Genomic DNA, 16,131 nt, shown 5'->3' with positions numbered 1-16,131 from the left:
TACGTGAGCTCATGCTACAATACGAGTACCGCCACTAGAGTCAATAATATGAGCAGAACACTTGACTATGCTGATACATTCTTCACCTGTAAACATGATCTGTAAGCAAGATCGTAAATCGTGCTGTTTGTTGGCTACCTACCTATGCATTGCCCCACTGGAGTGCTGTACGGATTCCCCAGTAAAAACTCCATCTTGATGATGACAACAAACAACAAACCGCACTGTCACCGAAGAGCAGCACATTGTCAAGCTCCTCCCACCGAACAACTTCATAGGAAAAGGCCGTACAACTCTCAATGTAATTGGATATAAGCGACGTCTGTCAATACGAAAGCCAGACCTCGTTCGTGTTTTTAAGTTGTGACCAAGAAAAAAAGGTCTTGAGGACCTATACCGCTTGGGCGTTTTCCGCTGCATCTCACTCGCGATCAACTATCAATGAAACAGTGTAACCGTAATTTACTTCGAGGATATTCTGTTGTATTAGTCATAAATTGATGCCTAATAATCCACAATGGATAATCTTAACATAATAATATTTATTAGAAGAATTCACCTTATATCGACAAATCGTAAAACCTAAAAGTTGGTGCATTATTCCAATAACTTTAAGGTGCTGTTATTAGTGACAATTGCAACAATTGCACTATGAAGTCAAACACATGAAAGTGTAACTTACAACATCCTTACAGGAAATAAAATCCTTTAAAAGGGACCGTTGCAGTATACTTAATTCTCGTGTCTCTGTCGAAATGTATTGCACATCGTAATTGCTTAACCCAAGAAGATGTACAGATTATACGGGATTCAGATTACTTGAGGATTTATGCTTATGGTTTTTTTCTTTCTTCGTATTATCCGTGTATGCCTCGGAATATTTAGAGAAGTAGTCCAAGTTGAACACGTGCTCCAAGTCACATACAGGTCAAAAGTTCCGCATCCTTAAGTTTAAGGTATTTTTCAGAGGAATACCCCAACATTTCGCCTGGGTGTAAGGCGTCTCTAACACCGTTGCACCGTACGCAAATTCTAGCATTAAACTGCAGTGACGTATTATTTCTCCTTTACAGCACATTTCTAATGCATTTTATTCAAAGATAAAAGGCATTTAGTGTTTAGGCCAAGTATTGGACGGGAAGGGAATAGAACAAAAGCAATGGACTCTGCCCTACTATAGGGAACATACTGTTATTCACATCCTTGTGACAGTTTGCACTTAAGCCTCAATGTATATAGCTTGAATAAGCAACAGGGTATTTATCAGGGCCATTAAATTTATTATTACCTGTGCGCACGTACACTATATGGCCAAAAGTATGTGGACACCCCTCCTAATTATTGAGTTGAGGTGTTTCAGCAATTTTTAACAGGTACATAAAATCAAGCACATAGCCATGTAATCTTCATAGACAAACCTTGGAAGTAGAATGAGTCATACTGGAGAGCTCAGTGACTTTAAATATGGCACTGTCATAGGATGCCATCTTTGCCACAAGTCAGTTTGCGAAATTTCTGCCCTGCTAGATCTGCCCTGGTCAACTGTAAGTGCTATTATTGTCAAGTGGAAGCGTCTAGGAGCAACAACAGCTCAGCCACAAAGCAGTAGACCACACAAACGTACAGGGCAGGGCCACCGAGTGCTGAAGCACGTAGCACGTAAAAACTGCCTATCCTCTGTTGAATCACTCACTACAGAGTTCCACTGTCTCTGGCTGCAACATCAACACAAGAACTGTGTGTTGGGAGCTTCATGAAATGGGTTTCCATGGCCTGCATGGCCTACATAGCTGCACACAAGCCCAACATCACTGTGCAATGCCAAGCGACGGCTGGAGGGGTGCAAAGCATGCCGCCACTGGATTCTGGAGCAGTGGAAACGTGTTCTCTGGAGTGACGAATCACGCTTCACTATCTGGCAGTGTGATGGACGAATCTGGGTTTGGCGGATGCCAGGAGAGCGCTACCTACCGGAATGCACAGTGCCTACTGTAAAATTTAGTGGAGGAGGGATAATGGTCTGGGACTGGGCTAGGTCCCTTAGTTCCAGTGAAGGGTAACATTAATGCTACAGCATACAAAGACATTTTAGACAATTGTACGCTTCCAACTTTGTGGCAACAGTTCGGGGAAGGCCCCCATTGAACACCTTTAGGATGAATTAGAACGCCGATTGCGAGCCAGGCATTCCAACATCAGTGCCTGACCTCACAAATGCTCTTTTGGCTGAATGGGCACAAATTCCCAGACACACTCCAAAATCTTGTGGAAAGCATTCCCAGAAGAATGGAGGCTGTTATAGCTGCAAAGGGGGGGGGAGCAACGCCATGTTAATGCCCATGGTTCTGGAATGGGATGTCCAATAAGCTCACATAGGTGTGATGGTCAGGTCAATCCAAGTAGCTGTTTTACCCGCTTCCAGCAGAGGGAGACATTGTACACACATTGACCCTCAGCCCAGGGTTTGTATGACGAATGTTCTGCTGCTCGCGTTCAGCAGATCATGCGCAGATAAGGGGGAAATGATGGGGTCTGGACATACGCAGAAACTGAGCATTTAGGCGCATTCCAGGACCAGGGCTATGAACAGGATGCTTGGGGGGTGGTGCTTGAAAGTTGGTGAGAAGAGATAAGACCTGCAGGGTCTAGAGTTTTCAATGAAGTCTCTGAACCTTTAAAAGACCTTTGGAAGTATGTGCCTCAGCAGACGGCATATTTACTCTTAGGGACAGGTTGCCCTGTGTCTGTTTTTTTCAGCTGTCAGTAAATTATCAGAATGAGAGCATCTAACTCTCTGTGAAAAGTGATCTTATATATATCTATCATTTCCTTTAAACGGATGCCTCTGTATCAAGCATTTTTACAGATACGGCACACTTCAACAGTTAAATCCTTCCCCTTGAAATCTTCTGAGCTTAAACACAATGGGCAAACTCTGAAATGTAACTGAGCAGTCGTTTAATGGTTATTTTTAGACTGCTTACTGTTCAAAGAAGACAGAATCAGTACTAATTTAGGTCAAAGGTATTTAGAGCATTTAAATGTACAACTTTGTTCAAGGCTGTGTGAGATAGGACTGTATTTTGGTTGCAGAGCAAGCCATAGAAGCTCAGATACACATGACCTATTGCACAAATCTGACCAAATGCAAATACCACAGTCAGACACATAAAATAAGAATAAAGTGCAACAAAAACTTGTGAACGCAGGAAAAGGAACAGTCAAATTTGAAAGCCGTTCAAAAATCTGTATTCTAAATAAATGAAACTGAAGTTGAATGTCTACAAAAGAAGTTCAACAAACTTTATACAGACAGGAGAAAGTGTAGTGTGTAAACAAGGCTGCAGTTCAATACACTTGTTTACAACATTAACTATTCATTAAAAACAACACAAAAATGATCATGTGTCTGTAGGGACTGCTGGCCCCCACCTCATTCGAACTCATGAGGGGTTCATGTCTTCCAGTTGGTCCATCACGTAGTCAATGTAGTTGTGAATCTCGGAGATCCGCTTGCGGTTGCGGGCCACCTCATCCTCATGAATCTACCGGCACAGATGACATCAACAAAGACAGGCATGGAGCAGATCGCAGGAGAGACTGAGGCCTGCACTCAATGATCCCAATTTCTGGTTCATTTTTTTACTTTAAGAAGAAAATGTTCAGTGAGAGCTGCTCTGTTTTCAGTCAATGGCTTCTGGAAGTTTCATAATGTTGTGAAAGGTACAAAAGAAGTATTTAGTTTAAATTTGTTGTTATAAGCTCAGGACAAACCAGAATGCACTAATATTCTACCAACACTAAGTCAGTTTAGTGAATGCACACATTACACCTTGCTTTGCAAAGAGTCTTCTCCATAACAGCTTACATAGCTTACAACTTTTATGTTATCCATTTATGCATTTATGTGAAGTGAACCATAATAACTGTCACATTAAACACAATTAAGTGAATTATGAATTAAATTAAATGAATTAACTGCCAATGGGTGATCACCTCCATGGAGGACCAATGGAGTTCTTTGCCATTTCCTGCCCCTGGGCCACCATTGGTCGCTTTCGTGAGTGCACCTCCCCCTCCTTACCGACTTGATGAGTGTGGTCAACCAGCTGTTGATCCTGGTCACCAGCTCGTCCTCACGGTTGTCAATCTTCACCAGGTGCGTGTCGTGGGAGGCGCCCACTGCGTTGATCACTGTGTCCTTGTCCACACACAGCTGTGACAGAAGACAGGGGGTGGAGTTAATGACACAAATCCATTTTTTGTTTTGTTTTTTTTCGTGTTGTTCATGAGCAGAATGTCCATATATTGGGAAAAATGAGATTGTATCAGCATGAATGTCAATTTTTTAAGTAGATATATATTTATTAAGTAGCCAAATAATTATATATTCAAATTACTGATTGGCTGATTAGATATTTGCATCAACGAGCAGGTGTACAGGTGTACCTAATAAAGTGGTCCCTGAGTGTATATTATATTTTTTGTATGTCTTGAATTACAATTTTACCATTTTGTTAAGATGTAATAAATGATGGGAGAGGATGTCAAGGTGGAGCACTGATCCAGGATCAGGCACAGGTGAAAAGTGGCTTTAGTAAGTATATGACAGGAAAGATGTGGGACTGTCCCAGAATCAGACGTGGAACTGACCATTCGAACTTCATCCGGTGTGTCCTCCTCCAACTCGTTCTTCGCGGCCTTCTCCAGCACTGCCATGGAGATCTCCAGGAGCTTCTCATTGTGCTGGTTCTCCAGATCCCGGCACTGCGCGAATGTTCAGGGGGGGTGGGTCAAGGAAAGCACTATTGAGTCTATGTGAAAACCTAGGTGCTACCATGGGCGCTATGCAACAAAAGGATATATCCCCTGGGCGGCTTCGATGAACACTGCGACCATGTCAGAAAGGTTCCTCTCAAAGTCCTTGATGACATCCTGAAGCACAGCATGGGGGAGGAACACAAGCTGGTCACCTGACATGTTCACAGGATGGTCACTCTTTTCTTTAGGTGCATGCTGTCAGCATAGTGTCTGCCAGTCTGCTCACTCAAACTCCTTTCTGGTAGATTGATGGGTGAAGCCATCATGTGTTTTCAGTCGTTTGCTCATTTAAACAACAGTGTTTTCCCTGAGGAAAATAAGTCTTTTGATTGGTCCACATAAGTAAGTGACTGACAGCACACTAGTTTCCCCAGTTATGAGCTTCACTTACATTACTGTCATTTAGCAGACAGTACATTTCACTTAGCCTCCCTCTCCATCAGCACTTTCAGTCCTCCGCAGCACCCTCACCTCCAGCTGGTCGCTCAGTGTTAGCTCCAGGCTCATGAGGGTGTCCCGGAGCTGGCGGGTCTCCTCGCTGCTGCGGGTAAACTGAGCCATCAATGTCTGCGTGTCCGTCGTCCGCTGCATCTCCGCCATGACCTGCGGGGGGCGGAGGGGCGGGGCCAGGCGCGGAGCCAGCCACGCCCAAAGACAGCCATGTCAGATGACAGCCACTACACTACAGGCGCTACAACTCAGCTAATAAAGCTACTGCGCTATGCCTCAGCACTGTTTTTTCAGTTTGACGTGTAATCACTCATGATGGACCGCACTCACATCCCTCCTGGCCCTCTCAAAATCTGAGATCATGTCTGCTGCCACCTGCTGGTTGTCCTGCACGGCCTCACATGTGCACTCAAAGAAACAGTTGACGTCCTCGTCCCTCGTGCGCTGCTGCTCCAGGCCCAGCTCAAACAGCTGCACACACAGCGCCATCATCTGGCTCTTGTAGGTTGGTGCAGAATCAAGGGAAATAGATGCTTTGAAATCCTGTGGTTTACTGAGTATACGTATTGTGATGCTTTTTTCGGGCATTATTGTGATATCTGTACAACCAAAACAGGGATAATGTGCTCTCACTGACAGTAGGAAAGATTTTTTTTTTGTCTAAGTGTTATTAGTAATATCTTGGTATTTCTTTATCCAAATTTTGCCAATGTTGTTTCCCTGTTCTGTTCTAGAACTTGCCCCTTTTTAGAATGCAAGAAACTTGCAATGACATTTACTGGTCTAGACTGTGCTCTGCAAATGATCATCTTTTGCTCTTTTTGGAATAATCAGTAGCTTTGTTCACTCATCCACCCCAAACGGCTCCTAGTCCAGGTCCAAGACAGCTAGAGGGCAGTGTCCTTGCCTGCGGGTCCTCTGCCCAGGCAGTCTTACACTGAAAGGATATGTGTCCACCAGCTGGGACACTCCGGGGAGGTAGGCCAGCTTGTCAGCCTCCGTGTCCTCTGCGTACATGCTGTCAAACAGCTGCGGCCCGTTCAGAAGCTCCACGAAGGCCGCCTGCAGGAGACACGGGTGTCCACGCATCACTGTGTGGAAAGGGTGCAGTGACCCCTCTGCAGTGTTTTTAACGGGAGATGAAGAACGGGCCTAATGCACAGTCTCTCAGCCTCTATCTGTAGTGTCACTTGAACAGGGTGCTACTAGTGTGTGTATCATTAGCAGTAGTCTATCACTGCTTGTTGGTGTGTTGTGAACATTAGTCTGTCACTATTAGTTCATGAGAGACTGTGCATACATACATGTGTGCGTGTGTGTTCTTATTGTTACTCTGTCACGGTTTGTTTGTTATGCATGTGTGTGTGCGTGTGTGTAATCTAAGCATTACCTTGTGTTGCTGCAGTTCCTCCTCCTCCTTCTTCTTGGCCTGTATGGCTTTCAGTGCCAGGGTCTCATTGTGGATCCGCTCCTCCAGAGCGTAGTGGTATTTCGCCAGCGCCTTCTCCCGCTGCAAAAGGAACCCATTCATCAGCTACAGCTACACTGTGCAGTGGCATTCACAATCAGTTCACACACGATGGCAAGCAGCAGCACTCTCACACGGTGAGGTAACTTTACTCAACACACAACGTGCTGTCTAACCCCTGCTCTGCTGCTGTGCTGGCAGGAGTTTGGAATCTATCAAGCAGACAGAAATTATTTTAATTTTATAATGAAAGTGCCCAACCTTGTTCCTGGGAGTCCACATTTCAACAGGTTTTTCAGCTGTTTTTAAGAGACTAATATCCTCAGAACTGGGCAGAGTAATTCAATTAAGGCCTTAATTAGCTGAGTAAAGTGCTGAAATGCTCATGTGGAACAGAATGACTCCAGGACCATGAACAGACACTCTGGGTTTTGGGTACTGTGCAATTTCTAACAACATCTCTTATATTGCTACAGTATGAAGCACTGTTCTTTCAAAAAGGGACCCCAACCTGAGACACAAAACCTCTATGGTGTAGCGGAACTGATTTTGAGTCATGCCTTTGGGAATCTATTAATAATAACATATAACAAAGAATTCTGGTATTTAGCCAATATTCCGTGCTTACTACACAGCTTTCATTTGTTTCCATGCAAAGTCTGCGTGTCTCAGCCATGTGACTTATGTGTTCTTGATTGACAAAGTATTGAGCCCAGGACCCTCTGGTACACGCTCCACTTCTCCATGCTACTCTGCCTGTACTCACGGTTTCCTTATCCAGCCTCCGGAAGTCCAGGTAGGCCAGGTCTGGGAGGTAGGCTGCAATGAACTCCTTATAGCACGGGTCTTTGGAGACGGGGTTCCCCGAAAGATTTAGGGACCTCAGGTTCTTAAACTTCCGGAGGTAGATCACCTTAAAATCAAGGGGAGCAGGATGATGGTAAAGTACACTTTTATACTTTAAGTATAACGCGATGCACAAGTCATGCAGGTCATTTACCAGAAACGGTCAAAACAGCTAGTCTCTGTAAAACTATTAACATATTACCTTACGTTTATCTTGTAACAGACATGCCTATATGGTGCTTGAAATACAGATTATAGAAGAAGGCAGTAAGTGTTTGAAAATGAAAATGTTTAGTTAGCCAAACAAATCAAACAAACACCCAGCACATGGGCATTACAGAGCTGACCTATAAATACACAGTGTGTCCTACCAAACATTTTTCCTGGGTTTATTTGTCTCCTAGGACAAAACTAGGTGCCAATAATAGCTTGTGAACTTGGACATGAACACTGTCACAAGGCACAGTTAAGAGAAAGGGAATCAGCTGCCAATAGGAACGTATTATTCTGATAAATCCACCATTGTTAATCATGCAAAACAAACGAAAACAGCCAGAGAGCAACGATCAGCTTAAAGGTAAAATGTCCACCTCCTCTGTTTCAAACTCTTAATCTGTCGCTGCTGGGTGCCTTTGAAAAGGTTAGTCTTTGAGTCAGTGTGACAGGCAGACCTTTATCTCGTTTATTGCCATTACATTCTACACATTTTGCTAGGCGGTTTTAAAATAACAAGGCAACTGGTGATCTTGAACACAGCCCCACAGCCCACGTCCGTGGCGCTGTTTTAGATCGTGTGTGTCTGTGTATGTGTGTTTAACCACAAGCGGCAGTGCGGGCATGCTCACATTGTCCAGCTGGGACAGCTGGTTGTTTCCGATAGAGAAGACGTGCAGGTTGACGAGAGTGTCCATGTTTTCGATCAGAGAGATGCTGTTGTCCGACAGGCTCAGGTCCTCCAGCTTCACCAGAGCGTCCAGGCCCTCAATCACCTCGATGTGGTTGAACGACAGATCTAGGAGAGAAGGAGACGAATGTCGTGGAAGAGGGGACCTTTGAGAGAAGAGATGTGTGGGCTTCTTTTGCAGTGCTATTGTAACTGCATTCATTGAGATTATCACCAGGTATGGACTTAGAAGACTGTAGAGAAAAAGTGCTTGCGGGCCTCCTTTAAGAAAATACTAAATCACCTGCCTAGTTATGAGCAATCTTCTACATCATAAATCTGTACTGGGAAAAGCTATTCTGCTGACTTTAAAATCAGCATTATTCCATAAAGGCTAATTTTAGTAACCTGCCAGGGAAAAATACATCCTCAAAGTCAGAAAAGAGTCTAATTTCCATAGTATTTGATTAGCTGATGTCTTTATTTGTGATGACTTGTATAGCTCAGCCATCATATCCTTTGTAAATATTTAATCTCAAGATGTACGGGGCTGGCTTTTCACAATCCAAGATAAGTAGCCTGATTGAGTTTTCACTGCATCCTTTGGCCAGGGTTTGCCCGTCCACTTCCCTAACCACAACCTCACACAGCAGCCAGGCAAAGATGCACCACAGTGTCCTTTGCTGGGTTACTGAATGAACCCTTGCCTTCTTATGATGTAGAGCACGTTAGCAGCCTTTAAAAAGAACGCTGTCTCACCTAGCCACACCAGGTTAGTGAGGCAGTCCAGCCCCTCGATCTTCTCAATAATGTTGTTATCCAGCTGGAGCTTGGTCAGCGTGTTGAATTGCCACAAATGGTCAATCTTCAGGATGTCTGCGGTAACATTGAGATGAATAATGTTTTAGTGAAGGTACCCCACCCTGCGCTGTGAACCAGCATACATGATGTCAGGTGCCGTTCCTACTGCAAACTATACAGTCAGATTTTGTTTTAAACAGGAGTAGAGAATTTGTAGTATTAAAAGAAACGCCCCCATATAAGTAAGTTATCTTTCAACAAGGACATGTGTAATATCGTGGTGTTAGATAAAAACATATAAGGCTAGTGACAAGTTTCACTTGGACGTAATCCCTTACTCCTGAAGTCCAGGCGCAGGTGTCGCACGTCCTCGAACTGGATACCCTCCTCCTTGGCGATGCGTCCAGCCTGACCCTGTGGGCCTTGCTCCTCCACGGCCTGCCGTAGCATCTCCTCGTCGACCACATTGGGCTCCACGGTTTCGTGCAGCTGGCTCATTCTGCTGCGTCTTCTGCGGTAATGTTACTGCTTATTAACTAGGCTAGCAACCCGAATGCACCCAGCGTTTAAGTCGCATTTGGATGGCAAGCTTGATTGCGGATAACACTGACACATCTATCAGGAAGTATGCGCGCAGCTTAGAGCTGTTTCAGACAACGTAGCTCAGAGTAGACTGAAGGGCAAGCAATTGATTAACGTATAGCATTTTTCTGATGCTGTGAAACATTATAGCTAACGTTATTGTCTATTACAGCAAACATTTAGCAAACGGTTTATACCTGGTTTAACTTGCATGTATGTACTTAATGTAGTTCGTCTGCTATAAAAGTACAGTTGAGACTGTGCGCTGCGCACTTCGTGCGGCGATATCCTATTTACAGTCCAGCACTAAACAGAAATATATTCTTTGGTAGCGTTAGCTTCCTTTGTAAAACTTACCCTTTCTAACTTTCTAACTTTTGTTCTTGTTGTTTCGGAGCTCAAACATCCGCAGACCTAGCTAGCTGGCTATCCACAAAGAGACGCGTATCCTGTTGCCAAGCAACCCTAGCTCACGCTTCCGTGTTAGAGGCCGTTGTTAGTTAAAGTGCCCAATAGGTCATTCGGCGGACACAGCCCTGATTTTGCAAAGAAATTATTGTTTTCATGTAATTACATCAAATTACCGTTGCAGTATGATTCATTTACGTCCTCACCTGACATCAGTTTGCTTTTCAAAACTCGATCTTTACCCCAGCAACAGTCGCCGCCAGCATGTGGGACATCAACTACACTAGCTAACAAAATGAGAATTACTGTGTAACTGGCCACAACCTGACCATATTGCTGGGATAACGTATTTAAAGAACTGCTCGCCGTTAAAACCAGAGCATCGACTATTTGTGATGTTTTGAGCCCCTAAACGAACAACGAAATATGTTCGCTCGAACAGTACAAGCTAGCTAACGTACTACTTGCAAATTATTAGTAATTTACACGTGTTTTGCAGAAACGAGATTTATTTAATTTGGTAGTACTAAATCATAAGCCACAATAATCCATTAGGACACGGAAATATGGATCCTTTTTTAAATTTTACAGAAAAAAAGGAGATATAAGTTTTTAGGCAGAGCAATACCCAATAAGTTTGAAATCATTGTAGTGCTCTTAAAAATGTAGGCTATTCCCTTCAAGAAATCTGTCTTCTCAGCATATTGTGCAGTGTTTACATGTTATCCATGTATAAAACTGGATATCTGCTGAATCAATGTGGGTTCAGTATCTTGTCCAAGATTACAACCACAGTGCCTCACTGGGTTGTACTCTTGGGAAAGATACTTAATCCACATAAGGAAATGGGCTCATAAAGCCCTGCTTCTTTCCACTACACCAGCTTCCAGTCCCATCTGGACAATATGAGCCTGTACTCAGTGCTGCTTTCAAAATACTGCAGACACACATGCCTGTGGTCTGGCTCTTCATCCACGCTTACTGCTCCACTGAAGCTGAAACTCTTGATTAATGTGATATAAACTGTGTTTCTGCATCATCGCGATCACATTTTGCATCTTTTTGAAACCCGCATTCAAAAACACACAAAACACTGTGGTTCCACGAGGTCCGCCAAAGTGAGGCTGTGTTTCGGTGTATGGGCCAGCAGCCGGACGGGCAAGCAGCAGCAATCAGAGATGGTGCTTTCTCATTCAATTACGTGGTGAGCTAAGCCCTGTTTACGAGCGCCTGTGATGGCACTGACAGTAGCAGCTCACGCAAAGCTCTTCTCTCTCTCTCTCTCCCCGCGTGGCTCAGACAAAGCCCACATACCCCAGGGGTGACAGGTGTGACGAGTGGCACGAGTGCCACGTGTGTCAATCCTGCAAGAGAACCGGTGATGGTGAGGTGAATGCAGGCTCACCTGGGCACATTCTCTTCAGTGCTAATGCATGGAACCATATGTCAAATATCTATGATTTATTAAGGAAGACAAATATCTGCCCTCAATGTGTGGGTCTCACCCTTGTAAAAAGGTCATACAGATCAATATGTGGTAAAATATGAAATCGTGCATATAAGAAATGCAATTCTTCAATACAAATCCAAATATATGCCATATCTTACATGTAATACTTAATATATGGCTTTTAAAAAGACATGTTTTATAGTGTAATTTTGTATTTGGCACTGTCTGTGTACAGTTAGTAACAATGCATATCTTTTCCAATATAGTAATATAGCTGCAATGTAGTACATAGAAAATATACACTGTAGAACTTTGCTTCAACATATATTACATGTTCACAATAACATAGGATAACAATAACTAGTTATCTTGTGATGGCTTATGTTTACCTTGATATTTTCCCCCTTGGTAGGCACTCTTATCCAGAGGGTCTCAAGTGCATGTAATAAAGTCACAAGAACAACAGTACAGGCAGAACACAATAGACCACAACTGAGCATTTGCTAGTCTATCACACAATGCTGTAAGATATAAATTAGATTATTGCCATTTAGCAAACACTCTGATCCAGAGTAACAAATGTTCAGTAGTTGTGCCCCAGTGGGGATTCAAACCAGCAACCTTTGGGTTACAAGCCCTGTTCCTTGCCACTGTCCTACAATGGAACCAATAATAACTAGTCTAATAACTAGCGCCATTGTGAATTAGTAAGTGCTTTAATGAGTGCAATAGTGGATACCCTCCAGGAGTATAAAGAATGCAAGAGGGAAGTAGTGGTTAGAGTTATGACTGTGTGGGGGAGCAAGGATGCAGTCTATAGAGGTGGATGTTCACTCTATGATGGAGGGTGGCTGGTGACTCCGCCTTCCTGACTGCCATGGGCTAAACCGGCAGGGAGAAAATCAAGAGGAAGCCACAGCAGATCAGGCAGGAGAGGACCAGGGCCTGGACCAGGTTAGGTTGAGCAGGTGTTAGGGAAGGGATGGATTCTACTGATGTTGTATATGAAGAACCTGCAGGCCCAGCTGATTGCCTGTACGTGCTCCACAAAGGTCATTTTGTGGTTGAGTGTCACCCTGAGGCTCTTGGCAGTCTGGAGGATAACGCTGTAGTATTTTTCAAGGGTGATGAGAAATTCTCGGAAGGGAGACGACTTAGCCAGGGCGTAGAGCAGCTCAGTCTTAGCCACGCTGAGCCTCAGGTCTTCTGCAATGACAAGTCAGCACAACCACCTGGAACTTGTGACAGCTTGTCACATACATGACCTCACCCTGAGGTTTTAGAAGTGTGATAGATCTGTCCCTCCATCAGGATGACAGAACACAACTACTTATTGTCTGAATTGTGGATCCCAGGCACCAGTTAAAACCGCATGAATATCTTGCACATATGTTGCTTGCATTGTCTGTGAAGTGTTGTAATGTTGTTTTTTAGTGTGGTGTACTGGTTAAGGAACCCACCACCAAAGGGTTGTGGGATGACATCCCAGGTAGGATAGTGGTGTTGTACCTGCTGAACTTGGGCTGAATATCACCAGTTTCGTTGCCCATGCAGATACTTCTGAAAGTATAATATGTTATATGTTAGATATGTTAGCCACCCTGGACGAGGCCACACAAACAATGTAACGTGAGCGCCAATGAAGAAATAACATTAATTGCCAGGCACAAAACAATTCAGATGAAAGCAACTTCACCTCAGATCTCATCTGGCGAGTCTCAAGTCAGTCACTCACGCGTCACAGTGGCCAATAACCGTAAGGCCAAGTGCATTATCAGATTTGAGTTCTTAAGACCTGCTTCTTTTGTGCGTCACATACGTTTAAGGCAAAATTAATTTAACAATTATTCTATGGGCATGAAACATCTAAAGAAAATGCATACATTCAAATACGCATGCATCAAACTTAACGCGTAAATAACGCCGCAAAAATACTGCGGTTTACGTTTTATCTGGTTTTAGCTGTTGTGTTGATGGTCGACAGTCTGTGACTAAACCTGGAATAATCTGTAGAAAATAAAGTCCCAGCTGCGCACATGCAGACGGGAGATTTGGTGAATTTAGCCACTCACGTGCGTAGACAGTTAACCCTCTTTGGGTGAATACTTTAGGAGGTCAAAACGGACGATAAATGACACAGAGACAGGGCGAAAGGAGAAGCAGAGCAGATTCAAAAACTAACGACAGCAGCGAGTACGGAGAGACGGGTAGGGCGTGCGTTGAGGAGCTCATTCTTTTCCATATTAACTGTTGTGGGCGAGGGTCGAGTCTGGTCAGAACCAAACGGCTAAAGTCAGGTTCAGGATTTTCTGGAATTTATCTGGACATAAGAAGACCATACGGGCGACAGCTCGCTTGCTCAGTCCTACGCTCTCCAGATTCTCCCGTTTAACCATGGCACAACAGGTGATCGCCTCGCCGTTCATAAAGCCGTTCTTCCTGAAGGCGCAGGTCAATGTTGCCACTCCGCTTCGCCAACGCCGACACACGCTCCCTGCTAGCGAGTTTCGCAATCTCACCCCGGAGGACGCCATCAGCGTGTTTGAGATCGAGAGAGAAGGTAAGACACACTGAGGTGTGGCGCTCAGGTGTAGGTGTGTGTACTTACCCTGTACTGGATTCTGTTGAGATGTGCAAAACCTGTGGAACACGGCTACATCATGCCGATCAACGATATTTTCTCCAGAAGAATTTTAAACCAATACCGACTAATTAGGCGACACGCTGCCAAGTTCAAATTCAGGAATGCTTAAAAAAGAGAAGCATTGACATAGTTTTGTTGGCTGATTAGAATTGTAACCTTGTGTTGTGAGAGCAGGGATGGCTGTGTTTGTATGTATCTTAAAAGGAAAGAGTTGGAAGAGTCTCATCAGTGGCTAACCCATTTGGTCATTCTCATTCTCCTTCATCTCCTTTTCCCTCTCTCTCATTCTTTCCTGTCTCATTCTGTTGTAATTTTATCACGTTGTGTCCCTCTCATTCTCTCCCTCCCTCTTCCATGTTTTCTCTCTTATGGTTTCACCCTCTTGTTCCATCCCCCTCTCACTGTCTGTCCTATTCTTGTTGCTCCCCAGCATTCATCTCAGTGTCTGGAGAGTGCCCCCTCACCCTTGACGAGGTGCTGGGCTTCCTGAGCCAGTGTGCCGAGCTGTCGCTGGGTTGGTTTGAGGAGGGTCAGCTGGTGGCCTTCATCATTGGCTCCAGATGGGACAAAGAGAGGCTTACTCAAGTGAGAGCTCGACACATTTCCTATGCCTTCTGCACCCCCCCCCCCCCCACAACCCCACCACTGGCAAAGTTTACATTCTACAGTAACTGCCAAGAAGCACGCTCATAAAAGTGGCAAGAACTGAAATAATTCTTAATATCAAGGGTATATGACACTTTTTATAGTTCTTATATTTTACAATGCAGCCTATTACTTTTTGTCAGGTTTTAAAAGGCAATTTCATAATTGCAGGGTTAAAGCCAACCAAACACTTTCCTTTGGCTTCATTTTCTCACAAAATAGCCTGGTGGTTTGTTTATGAGAGCATAAAAGAAATGGTGATTGGGCAGTGTGCCGTGTATCAGTGAACCCTAACCCTGAGCCCCTCATTGGCTTTGCGACCCAGGAGGCCATGACCGCGCACGTCCCCGGCGCGCCCGCCGTGCACATCCACGTGCTGTCGGTGCACCGCCACTGCCGGCAGCAGGGCAGGGGCTCGGCGCTGCTGTGGCGCTACCTGCAGCACCTGTGCTGCCTGCCGGGGCTCCGCCGGGCCCTGCTGCTCTGCGAGGCCTTCCTGGTGCCCTTCTACCGCGCCGCCGGCTTCAAGGAGAGGGGCCCCTCTGCCATCGCCGTGGGAACCCTCCGCTTCATCGAGATGGAGTATACGCTCGCCGGGGCGGCCTACGCTAGGCGGAACAGCCGCTGGTAGCCCCGCCTCTGCCCATACGTTACGCGGCAGTCTTCCCCACCAATTGAATGAGGTCTGGGCATTGCTGCATCGCAATGAAAAGGGAATGTTACTTGGACTTTGACGTTATTAGACTTCATTATAAATTTGAACATCATTAGCTTAGAAAATACAGTGTCCCAGTACTTCAGGTACGTGTCCTTGCGTCTCTTCCTTGATGTCTGGGTGATGCCCATTAAGGAAACAAGAGATGTGAAGAAAAAAAGGAGGTACCTAGCACTGTGAGGGAAATGGAACATGTGTGTTCAATTATACTGCGTCAATTTTGTATGATGTTTAGTAGGAACCTCTTCCCTTCTCAGAGCACAAGTGTTTTTTTTTTTTTTTTTTACCATGGAATGTATGGTATTTGACTATTTTGGTAGCAAAAATTTTATCCACAGAATGGAATTTTTGCAGCAAGCTGTGAGCTATGTGCATATTCACAGAGTAGCTTGCTTGCTATGAATTATATGGGTATGGC

General features: G+C 44.6%; 3 protein-coding genes across 3 annotated transcripts in view; 1 reads left to right on the top strand and 2 right to left on the bottom strand.

Annotated features, from left to right (window-relative positions):
* LOC118794207 (TOM1-like protein 2) overlaps positions 1-230 on the bottom strand; it is a 29,934-nt gene extending 29,704 nt beyond the window's left edge. The window contains exon 1 of the mRNA XM_036552412.1: positions 143-230. Coding sequence (XP_036408305.1) covers positions 143-194 — 52 coding nt within the window. The 5' untranslated portion in view covers positions 195-230. The remainder of the gene's footprint in view (positions 1-142) is intronic.
* Positions 231-3,443: 3,213 nt separating this feature from the next.
* On the bottom strand, positions 3,444-9,817 carry drc3 (dynein regulatory complex subunit 3). Its single transcript, XM_036552132.1, has 12 exons — positions 9,608-9,817; positions 9,228-9,344; positions 8,431-8,597; positions 7,506-7,652; positions 6,662-6,781; positions 6,221-6,333; positions 5,602-5,776; positions 5,293-5,424; positions 4,865-4,935; positions 4,654-4,777; positions 4,085-4,216; positions 3,444-3,545 (listed from the first exon to the last, which is right to left on the bottom strand). The coding sequence occupies exons 1-12, from the start codon at positions 9,765-9,767 to the stop codon at positions 3,444-3,446; spliced, it is 1,560 nt and encodes a 519-aa protein (XP_036408025.1). The 5' UTR covers positions 9,768-9,817.
* Positions 9,818-14,103: 4,286 nt separating this feature from the next.
* On the top strand, positions 14,104-15,629 carry aanat2 (arylalkylamine N-acetyltransferase 2). Its single transcript, XM_036552131.1, has 3 exons — positions 14,104-14,269; positions 14,784-14,938; positions 15,324-15,629. The coding sequence occupies exons 1-3, from the start codon at positions 14,104-14,106 to the stop codon at positions 15,627-15,629; spliced, it is 627 nt and encodes a 208-aa protein (XP_036408024.1).
* Positions 15,630-16,131: the final 502 nt, after the last annotated feature.

Source organism: Megalops cyprinoides, chromosome 19, assembly GCF_013368585.1.
Source record: "Megalops cyprinoides isolate fMegCyp1 chromosome 19, fMegCyp1.pri, whole genome shotgun sequence".
Taxonomy (NCBI): domain Eukaryota; kingdom Metazoa; phylum Chordata; class Actinopteri; order Elopiformes; family Megalopidae; genus Megalops; species Megalops cyprinoides.
This window is presented reverse-complemented; position numbering and strand designations above follow the sequence as displayed.

Bases quoted from the DNA above. Each gene is read 5' to 3' on its own strand.
- drc3 (XM_036552132.1), bottom strand. From the start codon at position 9,767: ATGAGCCAGCTGCACGAAACCGTGGAGCCCAATGTGGTCGACGAGGAG. The intron at 5,777-6,220 runs ATATCCTTTCAG...TTCTGCACCAAC, and splicing joins GTGTCCCAGCTGGTGGACAC to CTACAAGAGCCAGATGATGG. The intron at 4,217-4,653 runs GTCAGTTCCACG...CTTCTGTCACAG, and splicing joins CACCGGATGAAGTTCGAATG to CTGTGTGTGGACAAGGACAC.
- aanat2 (XM_036552131.1), top strand. From the start codon at position 14,104: ATGGCACAACAGGTGATCGCCTCGCCGTTCATAAAGCCGTTCTTCCTG. The intron at 14,270-14,783 runs GTAAGACACACT...GTTGCTCCCCAG, and splicing joins GTTTGAGATCGAGAGAGAAG to CATTCATCTCAGTGTCTGGA. The intron at 14,939-15,323 runs GTGAGAGCTCGA...TTTGCGACCCAG, and splicing joins ACAAAGAGAGGCTTACTCAA to GAGGCCATGACCGCGCACGT.